The sequence below is a fragment of the Pagrus major genome, chromosome 2, assembly GCF_040436345.1.
Source record: "Pagrus major chromosome 2, Pma_NU_1.0".
NCBI lineage: Eukaryota > Metazoa > Chordata > Actinopteri > Spariformes > Sparidae > Pagrus > Pagrus major.
The window spans coordinates 7,600,290-7,615,791 of NC_133216.1; the positions used below are offsets into that span (position 1 = coordinate 7,600,290).

A 15,502-nucleotide genomic window follows, 5' to 3' on the forward strand; every position below is an offset into this window, starting at 1 on the left:
ATTAGCTTGGCTTTTAAAAAAGACATGAAAATGATCAAAAGTTATGGAGGCATCATTTCCCACTAGTTTCATCATGATTGGTCAGGAAATAATGGGGAATACAATAAATAAACACAGGGATTTGTTTTGATCTGCAGAATGAAGCATAATTTTAGTGACTTTCTAGTTATTTTTGTTGTTGTTGCTTTTGTTTAATCCACAAACTTCCGGAGAAGTTGACATTTTATGCTTCTTATTGCCTTACCCTGTGAGAACGCAGTGTCACTCTCCTGCCCGAAGCCCATGGAGCCGTCTGAGAGCCAGAGCATCCGTTTAGAGAGTAAGATCATCTGCGTGTTCAGACTGAACTCAGCAGCCACGGGGTCGCTAACCTAGAAACACATGACGACATGCAAACAAACCATATTTAGAGACAAAGCGATGTTACAACATAGATACTAGGTCAGAGGTGTCAAACTCAATTTCATCCTGGGCCACAATAGCTTTATAGTTGCCCCTTGTAATTGCCTCTGCATTTGATTATTATTAGTTTTAGTAATAACTTCATAACTTTGAACCTGCTCTGAAAGCATAAGTCTAGTTACAGAAAAGATCTACCAGCTTGTCTCTTTTAAGCACTAACATGTATTCATCTTCACACCTCTCACTAATTTGCCTTCCCTCTGCCTCAACTTTCCTTTTCTGGGACTTTTGCTATTAAAGGACACCTGTTATGCTTTCTTGTTTTGTTTTTTTTCCTTTCCTTCAGTGTGTTATGTATGTTCTTGTACATGTACAAGGACTTGAAAGTTAAAATGCCCAAAGTCCACGCCAACAGGAGCTGCTCTCTCCCACAGAAAACACTTCTCCTGAAGTGTCTAAAATGCCTCGTCAGTAGTCCCGCCTTTAACTCTGTGACTTTGTGACATTACACTATATCACCATGTCGCACATGTGCATCATTTATGACTATATTAATGGTCGAAGTGAGGCTAACTGGAAGCTGAAGACACGACAGAGCTGACCAGAGACACACTGAACAGTGCTGGCTCAGGCTTGTGTGAGCTGACCACTCAGAGCAGACTGGGTATTCAGAAAAGGGGCATTAAAGAGACAGAAGCTAAAAGAGAGTGTGTCAGACAGAGGGGGAATAAAGTGCTGCAGGACTTGACAGTATGAGGAAATAGTTGTGTTTTTAAAGCATGTGAACCTATCTGAGTAGTAACCAAAAGCAGCAGGCCTCGACTGTGACACGTGTTCTAGGTAAACAATCTTCTTTGATTCAAGTCAATGCACCAATCAATTCATATATAATACATAAAGACTGTCTGGTCATTTGTAGACTTGTCAGTGTAAATGTGACACACTAGAAGAAAATGCTCAATTGTGTACATTCACAGTCTTGCTTTTTAGTTGCAATGCTCTCAAAATTCATATTCTGGATACATTCTGGATTCATATTCTGGATAATACATTAAATAAATTATGACATTTTTAAAATCTGGCCTGGGAAATTAAAATTTTTAAAAAATTGTTTTAATCATTTTTTGCATTTAATGGACAAAACAATTCAGCTTTGCTATGAAGACTCGAGATGGTCTTTTGATGCTGGGGTGGTTAGATGTTAGCATCATCATCAGGATGCAGCTTAATGGTCTAAAAAAGGGGATGTTGATGAGAGATCTGCTCCTGTCAGGGTAAGAAAGAAGAGTTGCAGTTTTATGAGTACTCGATTAGATGGAGTGAACCAGGAGGGAGTTTCCTCTGAGATTTTTCAAGTGATTAGAGGCAACAAAATAAGTGACTGAACAGGAGCCAAGAGGTGTAGCTAACAGGAAGAAATGAATGACGGAAGAGGGGTGAATGAATGAAAAATTTGTTTGTTTTTTTATTTTGGTGTCAATGTGAGCCTAATTTGCTGACTACATTTCCCTGCAAGGATCAATAAACTTTCACATTTTTCCGATTTGACAAGATGGGTTCACCTGCTGAAAGCGGATGTCCATGTCGAAGGTGAGAGGCTCTCTGGGATTGCAGACAGGAGGGATGGTGTACTCCAGGCTGGAAGGGGATGTACACGGGAGCAGTTTCACTGTGTATGTGCCAGAGTAGTCACGCACCTGAGAAGGGAAATTATATTCAGTAAGGATTAACAAAAGTGAAACAATTAATCTGCTGCTTGGGGGAAAAAACTCACAGCAAAGTCAGAGACAAATGTCCACTGCTGGATGGGCTGGTTGTAGGTCGGCTCATTCCTCACAAGACTGAGGTTAAAAGTCAAACCAGGGTGCTCCGGACACATAACCATGGAGGTAAGTGGTGAAGCTGATGGAAAAATACATCAATCATATAATCAGTACGCTCAGTTGCAAGTTAAAATACATAATATACATAATTGATAAATGGACACAAAAACTGAGAAGAGAGAGAATTATAGTTCAAAGCTTGAATAGGTAGTTAAAAGATGAGTGGACAAAAAATAAACAACAACAACAATAAAAAATATCAATTTCTACTTTTATGCTAAATATTATGACATACTTTCAACCAGCATCATATATTACATCCAATTTAGACTGCTAAACACTCATCACTTCTGTATGACATACTGTACCTGGATGTGTAAACACAAACAGGCCTCTGAATCGAGCTTCAGTGCGGAAGTTGACTACCAGTTTTCCATGGCCGTTTATACGCATGCTGGTTGGGTACAGGGCACCTGAAAAGACAGTCACAGACAGCTTTAATTTTGGCTAATTCATTTACAATAACTTATTTAGGGAAGATGACACATTTTAGATCATTGTTCTTTTGCTCAAGGTCTCTTTTATTTGTATTAAAGTATGCAATAAATCACAGATACAGATACAAAAAAAATCTTGCCATACTGGGGGTACTTCCAAATTTTTAAGTAATTTTAAATCTTATATTGCAAACTGTTGTTCAAGTCTTACCTTGTAATTCAGCCTCTGGTGGGCTACCGATACCATCCCTCCATAAGATGGCAGTGTCGTACACAAATGTGAGCCGCAGCTCTGACTGCAAGTCAAAGTGCTGCCATCCTCCTGCTCCCACTGGAGAGTGGAAGACATATGATACATGGAGCGGGACTCGTAGGGTCACATAGGACTGGACCAGGTTCAACACCTGCAGTGAAAACCAACATGTTGTGTCAAAGCAAAAGAAAAAAAAAAGATTCCTTCTTCACAGATTTACTTTAATCTTGATATAGAGATATAAAGAGAACTATCATGACACGGTGAATGAGGTGTATGTGTAATACCTCTTGAGATAAAGAACAATATTCTACCATTGTGGCTTTTAAAAGCAAGTTTAGTTCTTGAGGGTGCTTTATTAAGATCATGTATTAGGGAACTTTATATTATTTGTGAACTACAGAAGTGCTGCAATTTTTATCTTCTTAAACAAATCGATTTAAAACATTCAGATTTCAAATGTGTCCAAGTCATAATGTATTGCTGTTTTTAGTTCACATCATGAATAACAAACACTTAAACACAGAATGCACTACATTTACATTCGTTGGAGAGATCAAATTGCTCATTGTCTATAAGAGCTGTTCTAAAATGGTCAAAGGATTCCAAGTGGTGAAAGTCCTGAGAGGGAGTGCTCTCTGGTATCTGCACTTTCCTCTGACCTGTGAGAGGTACCTGCCTGCACTGGCTCTGTGTTCGTGTGGAGACGTGCCTACGCCTCTGGGCGCTGAGAGCTCAGGCAAATGATTTGCAGAATGGCCTCCTGACACAACCTGCTGGGCTTTAATAGATTCCTGTGGTCGTGTTAAGCCGGGCACTAAGCCCTACACTGTGACATGACACTGGCCCCGGCCTGCACAGAGCCTGCCTGCCCACTTAGAGGAGCACTAGGGTCACAGGGCACCCACAAACAAAGGCACTTTCTTTTTCCATTGATCCGGCCTCACAGATCCTGAAACTGAACCGGTGACGCATCACTCTCTGAATCTACATACCGTCTTTTGCTCTGTTCACTTCAGTAACCATAGCAACCAAATCTCCATACAGAGCTGTACAAGAGCTGAATGTATACCATTCTCACCTTTGATGGAAAGACAAGGGACAAGAATAGAGTTTTTATTGTTAGATGTGTGTTCTTCAGGGTTTGAGATCAAAATCCTCCCGTCCTTTTAGTAACTTTCTATTTTTTTAAAAAAGCAAAGACACAGTAATCGGCAATTACTCCAAAGTATGTGCACTGTCGATTTCTGCTATTGCTACTGGCCAAGGTGAAGTTTATATTACCTGCAGCAGCTTGCCTACCTGTCGAGACATGTTTATTACTGCCACATTCATATTTAAATCATGTGGCTGCAGGCAACAAAGTTCTACTTGTTGAAAAAATGATGTTATCACCTGGGTGTTGCCTTTGTTATTAAATGAACCTGAAGCCATGTAAAATGAGAAACTCCCATTACAATAAGAAACTAATATACACTCTTCTATACCTTCAGAGCCAAAATATATTTGCAAGTGCTGTAGGGCTTTAATTAATAATAGAGAGAGTGGTGGAGGCTTTCACCATGATGTGCCTCGTGCACTCTTCCAGCCTGTCTTTATCAACACTCTTCCTTAATTAACTGCAAGTCAACTAAGAGTAGCTTTCCAAGGTGAATGCAAATGTCTAAGGCTGTGAGGCACAAGAAGGCTTCCAGATCTCCTCCTTTCAGCTCCACATTTAACAGCTGCTGCTGCTGCAAACAGCATATTGTCCACAATGTGTAACAGAAGAATAGAGATTTTTATGAGGGCTGCTGTTATTAACTTGCCACTTTGACAAGTCAAATAACTGGTCTGGCCAGGAGTTGAAGGAAGCAGGGTGTCGGGTTAGTCATTACTTCAGAGGTTAACATGGGTCTCCAGACAATAATGGATGACTGTTCTACAGGCAAGTATTTACTTTAGGATCTTTAAAGGAAAACCAAGTAGGCAAGCAGAGTTTTAATATGCCTGTAAATGATTAATGAGGATTGAAAATCCAGGAGTATTTTGAAGTGAAAGTGAGCAAGACTTGTTATAGGACACAACAGACCAGTAACTGCTGAGTCCACATTCCTATCCTCATGGGGGTCTGCTGATTTATTGAACTGACTCCTTGCACTTCATGTCTAGCAATGACAAAAGGGGTCAGAGGTGAACTGAACGTCAAAGGTGGGGCTGCTTACCTGTCCATCAGTCCCGATGTTGCCTCCGCAGTCACTAAGCAGCTCAGACATGTCATAGTAGCTGGTGAATTCCCACAAACAAGCCTCCAAGTTGAGGTTTCTGTAGAATCGCAGTGTGCTGGATCCCCTGAGGGAAGTGCTGTACTGGTAAGGGGCTGTCTCGCCAATCACTTCTGGATTTTTGGTGGCTTCAGTGAGGAAGCTGTGGCGAGTCTTGACCTCAGTGTAGTCCAACAAATTGGAGCAGCGATGGTTGCCAACACGGGTACCGTCAGGGCTCAGCGTGAGCTCAAAGTTGGACAGGGCCCGGGTGGACACTACAGGCAACATACCTGAGGGAGGATAGACACAAAGAAGTCAGAAAGTGGACTCAGGAATGTTAGATTAACAATTAAGGAAAAGTAACTGAGGTAGTTTCTTGTTAAAAGATTCGGGTTGATAAGTGACACATGGAACCAAGATTTCCAAGACCTTCTCAACTTGAGAGGGGTTTAAAACCAACAACCTTTGTTGAGTTATTTCCTGATTAATTTTGTATGGTTTATCCTCATCTGATTTTCACTTTCTGTCTTTGTGTTTTTCCCACCTTTTTTGTTTGTCCTATTAGTTTCACCTGTCCCTTATTAGTCTTAGCATATTTAAGTCTGTGTTGTTGGTTGGTTGGTGTATTCTTTGTCAGTTCCTTAGTCCGGTGTTTTTCCCAATGTTTGTATTTCTCCCCATGTTCTGACTTCCACTATTTTCTGTGGAAATATGTTCTTATCTGAAGGAAATGTAGAGCATTAAATGGTATACCCCCTACACTTAATATCAGGGGCAATTCAATAATTATTTTCCTAAAAAAGCCTGTCAGCAGTATTGAGTGGCAGTGAAAGTAAATTTAGTCAGTCTTTTCTTAAATCGAGAACCACAGGCAATTGGAAATACATTGATAAAACTAACTAATTTCTTTTGTATGTATCAGATTGCAGAAACTCAGTAGATGGATGCAAATTCTTCTAAACATTCAATCTGCTCCTCTTACCATCAATGTGAGGCATGGTGACAGTTAGTTTGATGAGGTTGGGGTGCTCCGTGTCTTCTGTTCCAGTGTACCGCAGCTTGGCAGAGAAGGGCTCGGCCCCCACAGTGCCTGCGACACGAGGCTGGCACATTCCTGCAACGGCGCCGTAAATAAACAAACATCAAACGTTTTGTTTTCCCGAAAATTTCTCCACAGAAAATTCTTTTATGTTTCAGCTTTCTGTCACAGCAAGGACAGCAAGTACTGCAGCAGGAGAGCAAAATGCAGCCAGCATCTGCTTATCGTGCTGAACCATTTCCATGAGAGAGACTAAACATTTCAAGCTAGAGAATGAGTTGCACTCACCCTCGTCCATGCTGATGGACACTGTGGGGCTGCTGAGCTCCAGGCCTTCATCCCCGTTTGTGTTCACGCCCCTCGCTGCACACTGGACCCTGGAACCAGCCTGGAAGTAGACTGAGTCCAAGGTGATGAGCTTGGAGGAGGTGAAGAAGGTATCAAAGTCAACCTCTCTCATAGGACTGGTGACGCCATCGGGGCCGGTGGGGGCACTTACGAGCCAACGATAACGAGTCAGGGTGTTGTTGATGTTCTCGCTTACACAGATGGAGCCTGTTTTGTCATAATCTGGGTACTTTGGGTTACAGGCCTGGAAAAGGGAAAATAAATTGTGCTTGTAAGTGAAATGAGCCCAAGAATCACTGCAGCAGTCAAAGTCATTTCTGTATACTCCTGATGAGCCCTCAAGGTAGCTGAGAATTAAGCTGATAATTAAGTGTGTGTACATCTGCTAAACTACCTAGCTAATAGTATTTATGTATTTTCACTGTCAAAAAGTATTGTTAAATGAATCATTAGCAGAGTAAATGATAAGTAAAGGAAGTGTTTATTGGACTATCACTTGGGACATACGGTGACACAAATAACAGGGTATCCGGCCACAGGGAGAGCGTCTCTGCTCCTGTCGATGTCATCGTAATGCAACAGCGAAACCACTCTGGGCACCGAGGGGAAGGTGACATCCGCCATGCTGTTGGTCTCCTCGATATAGATTATGGCTTTGCTCATCTGTTGATTGACAAGCAAGGGCAATTAAGACGCTGTTAACAGAGAGAAAATTGCTGCTGCCTTCTAATGTGATGGATAGCCAGGTAGTTACACACTTGACAGTTAAATTATATGCTAATTTGGCTTAATTTTCACCTTTGTCTCTGCCACCATGTTCTCATCAGGCTTCAGGTGCACAGTGAACGCCTCCCTCATTTCTCTCACACCATCAAATAAAACCTCCACCTCCACATAGTGCTCCTTGTCACCCTCTTTGAACACAATTTCTGCCAAGAAAGATGAGATTTGACAAACATTTTTGAGGCAATTTAAAACAAATTCTGCCCTGATTTAAAAAAGAAAAAGAAGAAGAGATTTACCTTCGGATATAGGATGGTAGTCCTCCCCAGAGGTAGCAGATCCATCTTTGGTGTGAACTCGGACAACAGAGACCTTGGAGGTGTCTCCGACACGCAACACTGGGATCTTCACCACAGCCACTTGGCCACTTTCCTTTGGCTCATTCACACTGAATTTGGTCTCTCCAAACCTAATAATCGCCTCTGAGAAAGCAAAGCATTTCAGTTTCAGTCACAGACATTACAGCATGCCACATATTAAAGCGCCTGTATGCACAAATTTCTGAATTTGTTGCCACAGTGGTAATATCATAAAGGATGCAATGGTGGATCTGGGGAAATCAAGATAAATGGGCTGACACACAGACTGAACAAATTGTCTCAATTTTTCTACAAACAAATATTAAAAGGTGCTATAATCATAAAAAAAATTCTGCATACGGTGGCAATTAGCAAGATATATTGTAAGGAACAGCGTGCGAGAAGAAAACAAAGCACTCTTACTGTCTGCATCATCTTTTATCTTGATGAGTGTTTCATTCTGTCCTCCGATAGATGCTCCAAACGGAGATTCACTCTTGGGGCTTCCCAACACCAGACGGAGCTCTTCCTCTTCTTCATGTTCTGTGTCGTCAACGAGTACCAGTACACAAGGCTTTTCAATCTCTCCTAAACAAAAGAGAAAGGGGAAATGACTTTAAGCAACTCAATATCCTTGCATAAATTTGAATCAGTAAAGAAAACAAAAAAACAAAGAGATGGGTACCTGGTAAGAATGTGATGATGGAAGCATCTGTATTTGGCCTCTCATCGAAGTCCATCATGACCTGGGCTGTCCCCTGTCTGCTGTAACAGCGTACTGTGGACTTGTAGCTGATATCACCACTACGGTAAACAGTGACTAAGATCTGTCCTGAGTTCTCATTGCCCACATACACAGACTCACGAAACTGCACCTTTGGCACTGGAGGAAAAATAATTAAACTCATAAATCAACATCAGAAATACAGTACAAACATCACAAATCCCTGAGTGTAACCTTTGGAATGAATTTTGATTACTCACAGTCTGAAACAGAGTCATTGATGAGGATGGTAGCCTTGCTTGGCTCCCCGAGAATCCCATTCATAGGCATCCGCAGTACCAGTTCGAACTTCTCCGGCCCCTCCAGCACCGGCTGGCCCAGGTCATCCAGGATGGTCACACGAAACGTCTGCATGGTGACCCCCGGTGCAAAATCCAGATTCCGGCTGATCCCGACATAATCCACACCAGCTGCTCCACAACACAATATAGGTCAGACATATTTTAAAGAACAGACTGCTTATGGGATATAGTGGATGTAGCACAAATGGACTACAGTACTTGATCATATTTCAACAGCAGTTCTCATGTTACTTCATAATTCATTTGTGAATGTCAGACAGCAACCAAGATGAGAGGATATGCACTGTGTGCTGACAAAGTGACGCTTTCTATCTCGTGGTCGATAGCCATGATCAGTTGGAATTTGGAGCGTGATTAAAGGAGAGCTGTAAGAAACTGGATATCTCCCCAAGCGCAAACAGGTTATTCATTTGCCATTCTTTGAAGCATCTGGGTATTGAGAGCTCACCCTTTGCCCGTAGGCTTTTCTCATGTACTTATGACCCAGTTATGTGCGTAAGTGTGGGCTTGCATTTCTACCGTGCTGCATATGATTAGATGCTAGTTATTTTTACAGTTATAACGCAGGCAGGAGCAGAGATGTTAAGAATCTGTACAAGGGGAGAAGACTGCCTGAGGGCAGGAGATAATAGAGGCTGTAGGGAAGGTTGGAGGAGATGGTAACCAGTCTTAGAGTACAAAGCGCTTACCAATGTGCAGAACAATGGGTATGCATTCCTAAAGCTATGTCCTCACTGAAACCACCATTATCCTCACAACACAGTGTATATCCGATTCCTACAAAGCCAGGGCCCAACAGATGAGCACTGGCTTCGCCTCCGACCTGAAACAATGTTTACATTCCCCAGGTCAGCCACCCAACATATTCACTGTTAACATCTCCTTGGGCTCCTGAGCTCAGGTAAACAAAAAGTGACAGGGTGATGACTTAAGTATATTGTTTTCTGTGGTTTATGTTTCTCTAAGCACTAAATAGCTAAAGCTGTCAGAAAAAGGCGCCTTGCAGGTACACATACCCTCAGCTGAGACAGGATCTGTCTTTCTGGAGCGCACTGTGACGGTTCCTCCTTTGGAAAGGTCAGTCCCTGTCCTCCACACCTGCACCTCCACGAAGCCATCACTCTCATCCACGTGGTAGTCTGTGTTGCCAAAGTAGAAGATGGGAGCTGGGAAGAACAACAGAGGAAAAAGGGAAGAGATGAGGAAAAGCGTGCAGGAGGATGTAATCCATAATCATCGTGTTTCACAACAGGATACCTGGATGTCTGTTGTAATTGTGGAGTTGAATCTGTAATAGCTAGAATGCTCCGTAAGATTACCACTGATTACAGGAGAAATTGAGGGAATGTTTCCATCGAAACACCAGCAGGTAGTCAACACTGTAATTGCAGCCCTTTAAACAACACTTTCTAACTTCCTGTAATGATGTAGGGGGGAATTTCTACATCTGCAACATGTATTAAAAGACAAAAAGCTACCTGAAGGCAGGAGTGAATTTCCTGGTTTTGTTGTTGATGGGTCTGGTGGTGGAGTTGACTTTGATAGTGATGGGTCTGAGAGGCAGACAGGAGGCCTGACAGGAGGTCTGGGGGATGTAAAGCTCCATGTGCCAGCCCAGGCCTGCCTGACTGCAATTAGTGTTTCTACGAGCTGAGATTCCACTACAGCCAAACTCACCCACTATTATTCTATTTAACCCTTTCAGACCCTTTCTGTTTTCTCTCAGTGACGTACAACATGTCATTTCTTGAGAAACAATGCCTTGAGGGCTTGGACCTCTGTATACCTACCCTTTGGTTGGTGCAGTCAGCTGCTGTCATACTGAGAGAACAGCCATCACAAAGAGACTATTTATGGACTTAAACTGCAGGGAGACATCCATATTCCTTTAGAGCAATACAGAAATAACCCAAGCAGCCAAAAGCTGAAAGCAATTCAAAAAAGCAATTTTTACTTATACAACGCACACAGTCTTATAATTGATCAAATACATCATTGTTAGAATGACTAATGGGAACAAGCCACTACTGAGTGGTGAAAACCGTGTGCTTTTGAGAGCAACTGTGACCAAATAATGAATAAATTAAATGAATGGCAATGGCCATGGGCAGAGTTGTGGTTTCCATGACAATGGAAGTCTGCACCTACAAAATGGTACTTAGCTGTTTCTCATCACACAGTATGAGGCAAAAAAGAGAGTGGGGATGTGCAACTGGGTGATGAATGCAAAAAATAAAAGCAAAAACAAATCCATACTGTTGTAACTGCATGATTATGTTATCTAATGAAACAAAATACAAGAGCAAGGAAAAAAGAGATTAGCTGTCAGTCAACAGTGCTGCCAGGCACAATTACTGATCGGGAAAAAAAACTTGTTTATTATTTTTGCGCTGTATCATTATTCTTTCACGTAATCTGAGTCTTAGAAGAAATTGCATTGCATTTTGATGCAGTCTGCTTTGGCGGTAACAGCTCTATAGTGACAAGATAAGACAAGTTCTGAAAGGGAAATCATCTTTTTAGGCAAAGCCTTGGGGTTTGTGGTTCTCAGAGGAGCCATCTCTGCAGCTGAAATAATATTTCTCCTAAGAGCAGGCAAAGGACAGAAAACTTTTATGCTTTAATCTGTCCTGAGAGCACAGCCGGGACAATGAGTGCTGCATCAAGAGGCTTGCAGCTGCCAGAATTTCTCCCCACAGAGAACCCAAACAAAGATGGTTTTGGCTGTCTGTAGCAGCTCCCCAACAGGAGGAGTAATCAGATCTACTAGCCTGAGGTTGGCAGTCAGGAACTCGGGCCCTGTTGTACTAGTCCAGTAATCAGATAAGGTTTGTGAAGCACACAAACTGCGAGCTTCAAAGAGCTACGGCCCATTAACTGAAAGGTAAACCACTGGCTCCTGGACTCCATCCGCCCAGCCAGCAGCAGCCTCCTACAGCACACAGCACATCTAAGGTTACCTGGATGCAAGTGGCGATGATCCACATTTAGATCCACTTATCTAAAATTATGCAAGGTGTGTAAACATTCATTTATTCAAAAAACAAATATATTATTAGATTTGACATACTTGTATGATTTTTTTTATCAGTACCATTGTTTGTACAAGCTCAACAAACAATGGAAAGGAAAAAAAAAATCAGCCACGTACTCTTCTTCTTCTTTAGTAAAAGTAGCTGAAAATACTCTGTTACAAGTCAAAGTCCTGCATTTGAAATCTGAATGCAGCAAAAGTAATAGCATCAGAAATACACTCATTAGTCCCCTAAAATGTCCAGCTTTAGAATAATACACAGTATATTACATCACTGGATTATAATTAGTGATTCAATGTGTTAATGTGTAAGCAACACTCATGTTGCAGTGGATACATTTTCAACTAATATATATACTAGCTAATTTCAACTATTTATATACTGTGGAATAGTTTAACCCATAATAATACCTCATCCTTTATTAGTTATTTTACATTTTATATTAATCATCTGAAACTGCAAAGTATCTAATGTCAAATAAATATGAAGTGGCATAAATAGTATACACAAGTAAAGTACCTCAAAATTGTATTTAAATACAGTATACAACAGCCACCTACGTATGGTCATTATGGCGGCCAATTTATTACAATCTATATACAAAGCCAAACAAAGGGAATATCATTACTGTTGCATATGTGTGAATATAAAGTAAAATAAGAGGCAGAAGAAGAGATACAGGCATCCCTAAGGGGACTGTTACACTCCCACTGACTGCTTGATTTCACTTGAACTTTGTATGACATTCCCACAGCGCTAAGTGGCTTCTCTAATGGTGAGATTCAATTGAGCCCTGGCAAATGCTCCTCTGCCCACTGTGCACTCGACAAATTTTCTCCGGCAGCAAAAGCATACAAAAGCAGCTCCATATTCAATACAGAATAATCTACAACTTTAAACACTGATGACTGTGAGAAACACTTCGCTCAAACGTTCAAAGAAAGCCCTGGATTCAGTGTCTTACGGCTGTTGATTAAAGTCAGCAGCTCTCCGCTTAAGTACTTTGGACATCTGTTTATATCAGAATGGACGGGAATCCAGGTGAGGCATAATGACAGGGTTTGTGGGTTCCCCCTCGATTCATCCCCATCCAGGATATAATGCTCACGCATGGGATCCACCCATCTTTAAAACAGCTCATAATCATACCTTCAGAACCAGAGAGAAATTTACAGGCAACTGACGCAAGTCTATAAATACACGAGTCAAGTCCTGCCGTACAAGCATTCTCTTGTCTTACAGCCCCAACCACCAAAACATTTTCCCGGATGCCGAGTCAATATCAAACAGCAATTACCTCTGCAAGAAAGGACAAGTTTCTCCAAACCCATCACAGCCAAAAGGCGTGAGTGGAAACTGTAAGGATGTAGCCGTTTACGTGCAGATGGTCTGCCGCTGGGAAAATTGCAAGTATTCTGAGCATAGCAGCTGTCCATGCATGTTACTGTAGAATGCCTGGCCAGCTTATAAACTTTACAGTCTAACATGCCAAGTTGGCAGAAGATTTACTTTTATGTAGAAAAAAGGGAAAACATAATTCATGTTCTTAGTGTAAAAAAGTCGTCAGCTGTTGACATAAGCAATAAACTAAACTAAAAAAAGTCGTTTTCAGCAGCAGCTCCATAGTGTGTCCATTTGTACATTAACTGCAGACTTGTTGAGTTGAGAGGGTGTGAGAAAGGCTATTAGGCTGTGTTTAGATCTCTTTTGTTCACAATATAAAACAATAAATCAGCTATAACCTTTTTCACACATGCACACATTTCCAGCTAATTACCACAGTCCCTTTTATGTTTTCATTGACCTTGCTAATTTGTACCTCTTCCTGTTCGCCATGTGTTGCTTTCTGCTGTCACTTAGTCCTGTTGTTGTTCCGTCCTTGCTTGTTATTCACATTTACTTGCTTCTGTTTATCTTTTTAATGAATTCCTCCTCTCTACTGTTTGTTTTTCAGGTAGATTTTCTTTTAGTTATTCTGCTGTTTGTGACATTATTCACATCTAGATTGGAGTGCCTCCTCTGACAGCTGGATTTAACCTGGTATAAGTTAAAATAGGTTCAGAGGGCTTTGCCCCTACAATAATCTAGTCATGTTTGACAGACGTGAGACATTAGCTGATTATTTGCACCTGGGTTTCCAGAGTTTTGTCAGTTTGACTGATAACATGCAGGGGTTCAGACTTCACACTATCCTTCCCAGATCCCTCTCTGCTAAAAAAGACAACCTGAACAATCAGCAGGGATCAAAAGCGTAGCAAGCAGACGATGATCCCTCACCACCCTTTGCACCTGTGTAGACTGACAATGTGTTTGTTGAAGAGTCTGGACCATATACACGGATCTCTGTGACTGTGAGTGAGTGTAACTTGAACAAACAAAACTCCAGCACTCAGATAACTAATCTTCTTACTTATTGTGGGCAAAATTGTATTGTACTGTATTATATTAAATCATGTTATATTACATTATATTACAATATGTTACATTATATTACATTCTATTGTTAATGTACATTATCTTTACTTGCATTCACAATGTAGCAACTGTTAGGCAATATGGTAATATAAATCATGGCATGATGGCTTTGTCATTCATTAAAAATTCAAATATCCCATTTGTACTAAGGTAACGGTTCCTTTAATATCTCGGCTTGTATTAGATTATTGCTGAAAATGTTTTAAATAAATGAGCACAATTTTCTTGGCAATATTGGATTTATAGGATTTTTAGCCAATAGCCAAAAATCGACATTTACAAAAGATTATTCTTATAGTAAATGGTCTTAAATTACCATAAAATACATGTACCAGCAATAGATGCAAATTCAATGACAGAAGATTTTGTCCACATACATTTTATGACTGCACTAAATTTAAACATAAGGCATGTAGACTAAAACATGTAGTAAAGGTAAAAGACATGTCAATTATTGTTTTACACATACTGTATGTGTCCTGACATTTCTTGATGTGTCGTTACTGACATGTCTCTGTTATTGGACAACATTTCTTGATTAAATTCCTGTTAACCCAAATATGCAAAATGGGAGAAGTCTAGAGACCACCCAGTGGGATTTTGTTGAGTTTTGGTTACACTTTCTATCTGAGCTCAGTTGCCAACAAAGTTCCCTCTGAGGCAGAAACACTAACTCATGTGCCATGCAATAGTCTGGATTCTGAACAAAACAGATTTGAATTACTCCCTCTCTGCAATTAAAGGTGTTGTAATTAGTAAAATTATTGTTTGGGTTGGAAAGAAAACGTGCCTTATTTTTGATGGCACAGGTCTACAAAACGGGTTACTAGCCCAGTAAATGCTTACTCATTTAGGTGTTAAAGCTACAAACATTATCAGTTTAGACTCCCATAAATTGTCAGATTAACATCAGACCCTTGGCAGACAATATGAGCTCCAGCTCCGACTGTGCACACGTGGTTTCTTGCTCGTGTTTGTTCCTTCATAGGTGGCCGAGAGTGTGCATTTGCACAGAGCAGGGAGTGCATTCTCCGGTGCCCTGTGGCTTCTAATTTCATCACATTGTGCTACTCTGGTTTGCTGAAATGAAGACATATAGCTGACATCCATTTTTTGCTGATATCACTAGTTTCTGTTTCCAAGAACTATTTGAGTCCACAGCTCAGTGGAGGTGCTTAAAGTCCAGCATGGGGAGCCCCAGCATAGAGTTCTCACA

General features: G+C 41.0%; 1 protein-coding gene across 1 annotated transcript in view; it reads right to left on the reverse strand.

The window, feature by feature from the left end:
- Nucleotides 1-15,502, reverse strand: part of frem2b (FRAS1 related extracellular matrix 2b) — a 55,630-nt gene that overhangs the window by 1,705 nt on the left and 38,423 nt on the right. The window contains exons 7-21 of the mRNA XM_073490847.1: nt 9,793-9,942; nt 8,675-8,884; nt 8,376-8,573; nt 8,114-8,278; nt 7,631-7,813; nt 7,407-7,537; nt 7,116-7,271; nt 6,549-6,852; nt 6,204-6,335; nt 5,180-5,511; nt 2,934-3,126; nt 2,594-2,698; nt 2,177-2,304; nt 1,965-2,099; nt 245-371 (exon numbers count right to left, since the gene is read on the reverse strand). Coding sequence (XP_073346948.1) covers nt 245-371; nt 1,965-2,099; nt 2,177-2,304; nt 2,594-2,698; nt 2,934-3,126; nt 5,180-5,511; nt 6,204-6,335; nt 6,549-6,852; nt 7,116-7,271; nt 7,407-7,537; nt 7,631-7,813; nt 8,114-8,278; nt 8,376-8,573; nt 8,675-8,884; nt 9,793-9,942 — 2,649 coding nt within the window. The remainder of the gene's footprint in view (nt 1-244; nt 372-1,964; nt 2,100-2,176; nt 2,305-2,593; nt 2,699-2,933; nt 3,127-5,179; nt 5,512-6,203; nt 6,336-6,548; nt 6,853-7,115; nt 7,272-7,406; nt 7,538-7,630; nt 7,814-8,113; nt 8,279-8,375; nt 8,574-8,674; nt 8,885-9,792; nt 9,943-15,502) is intronic.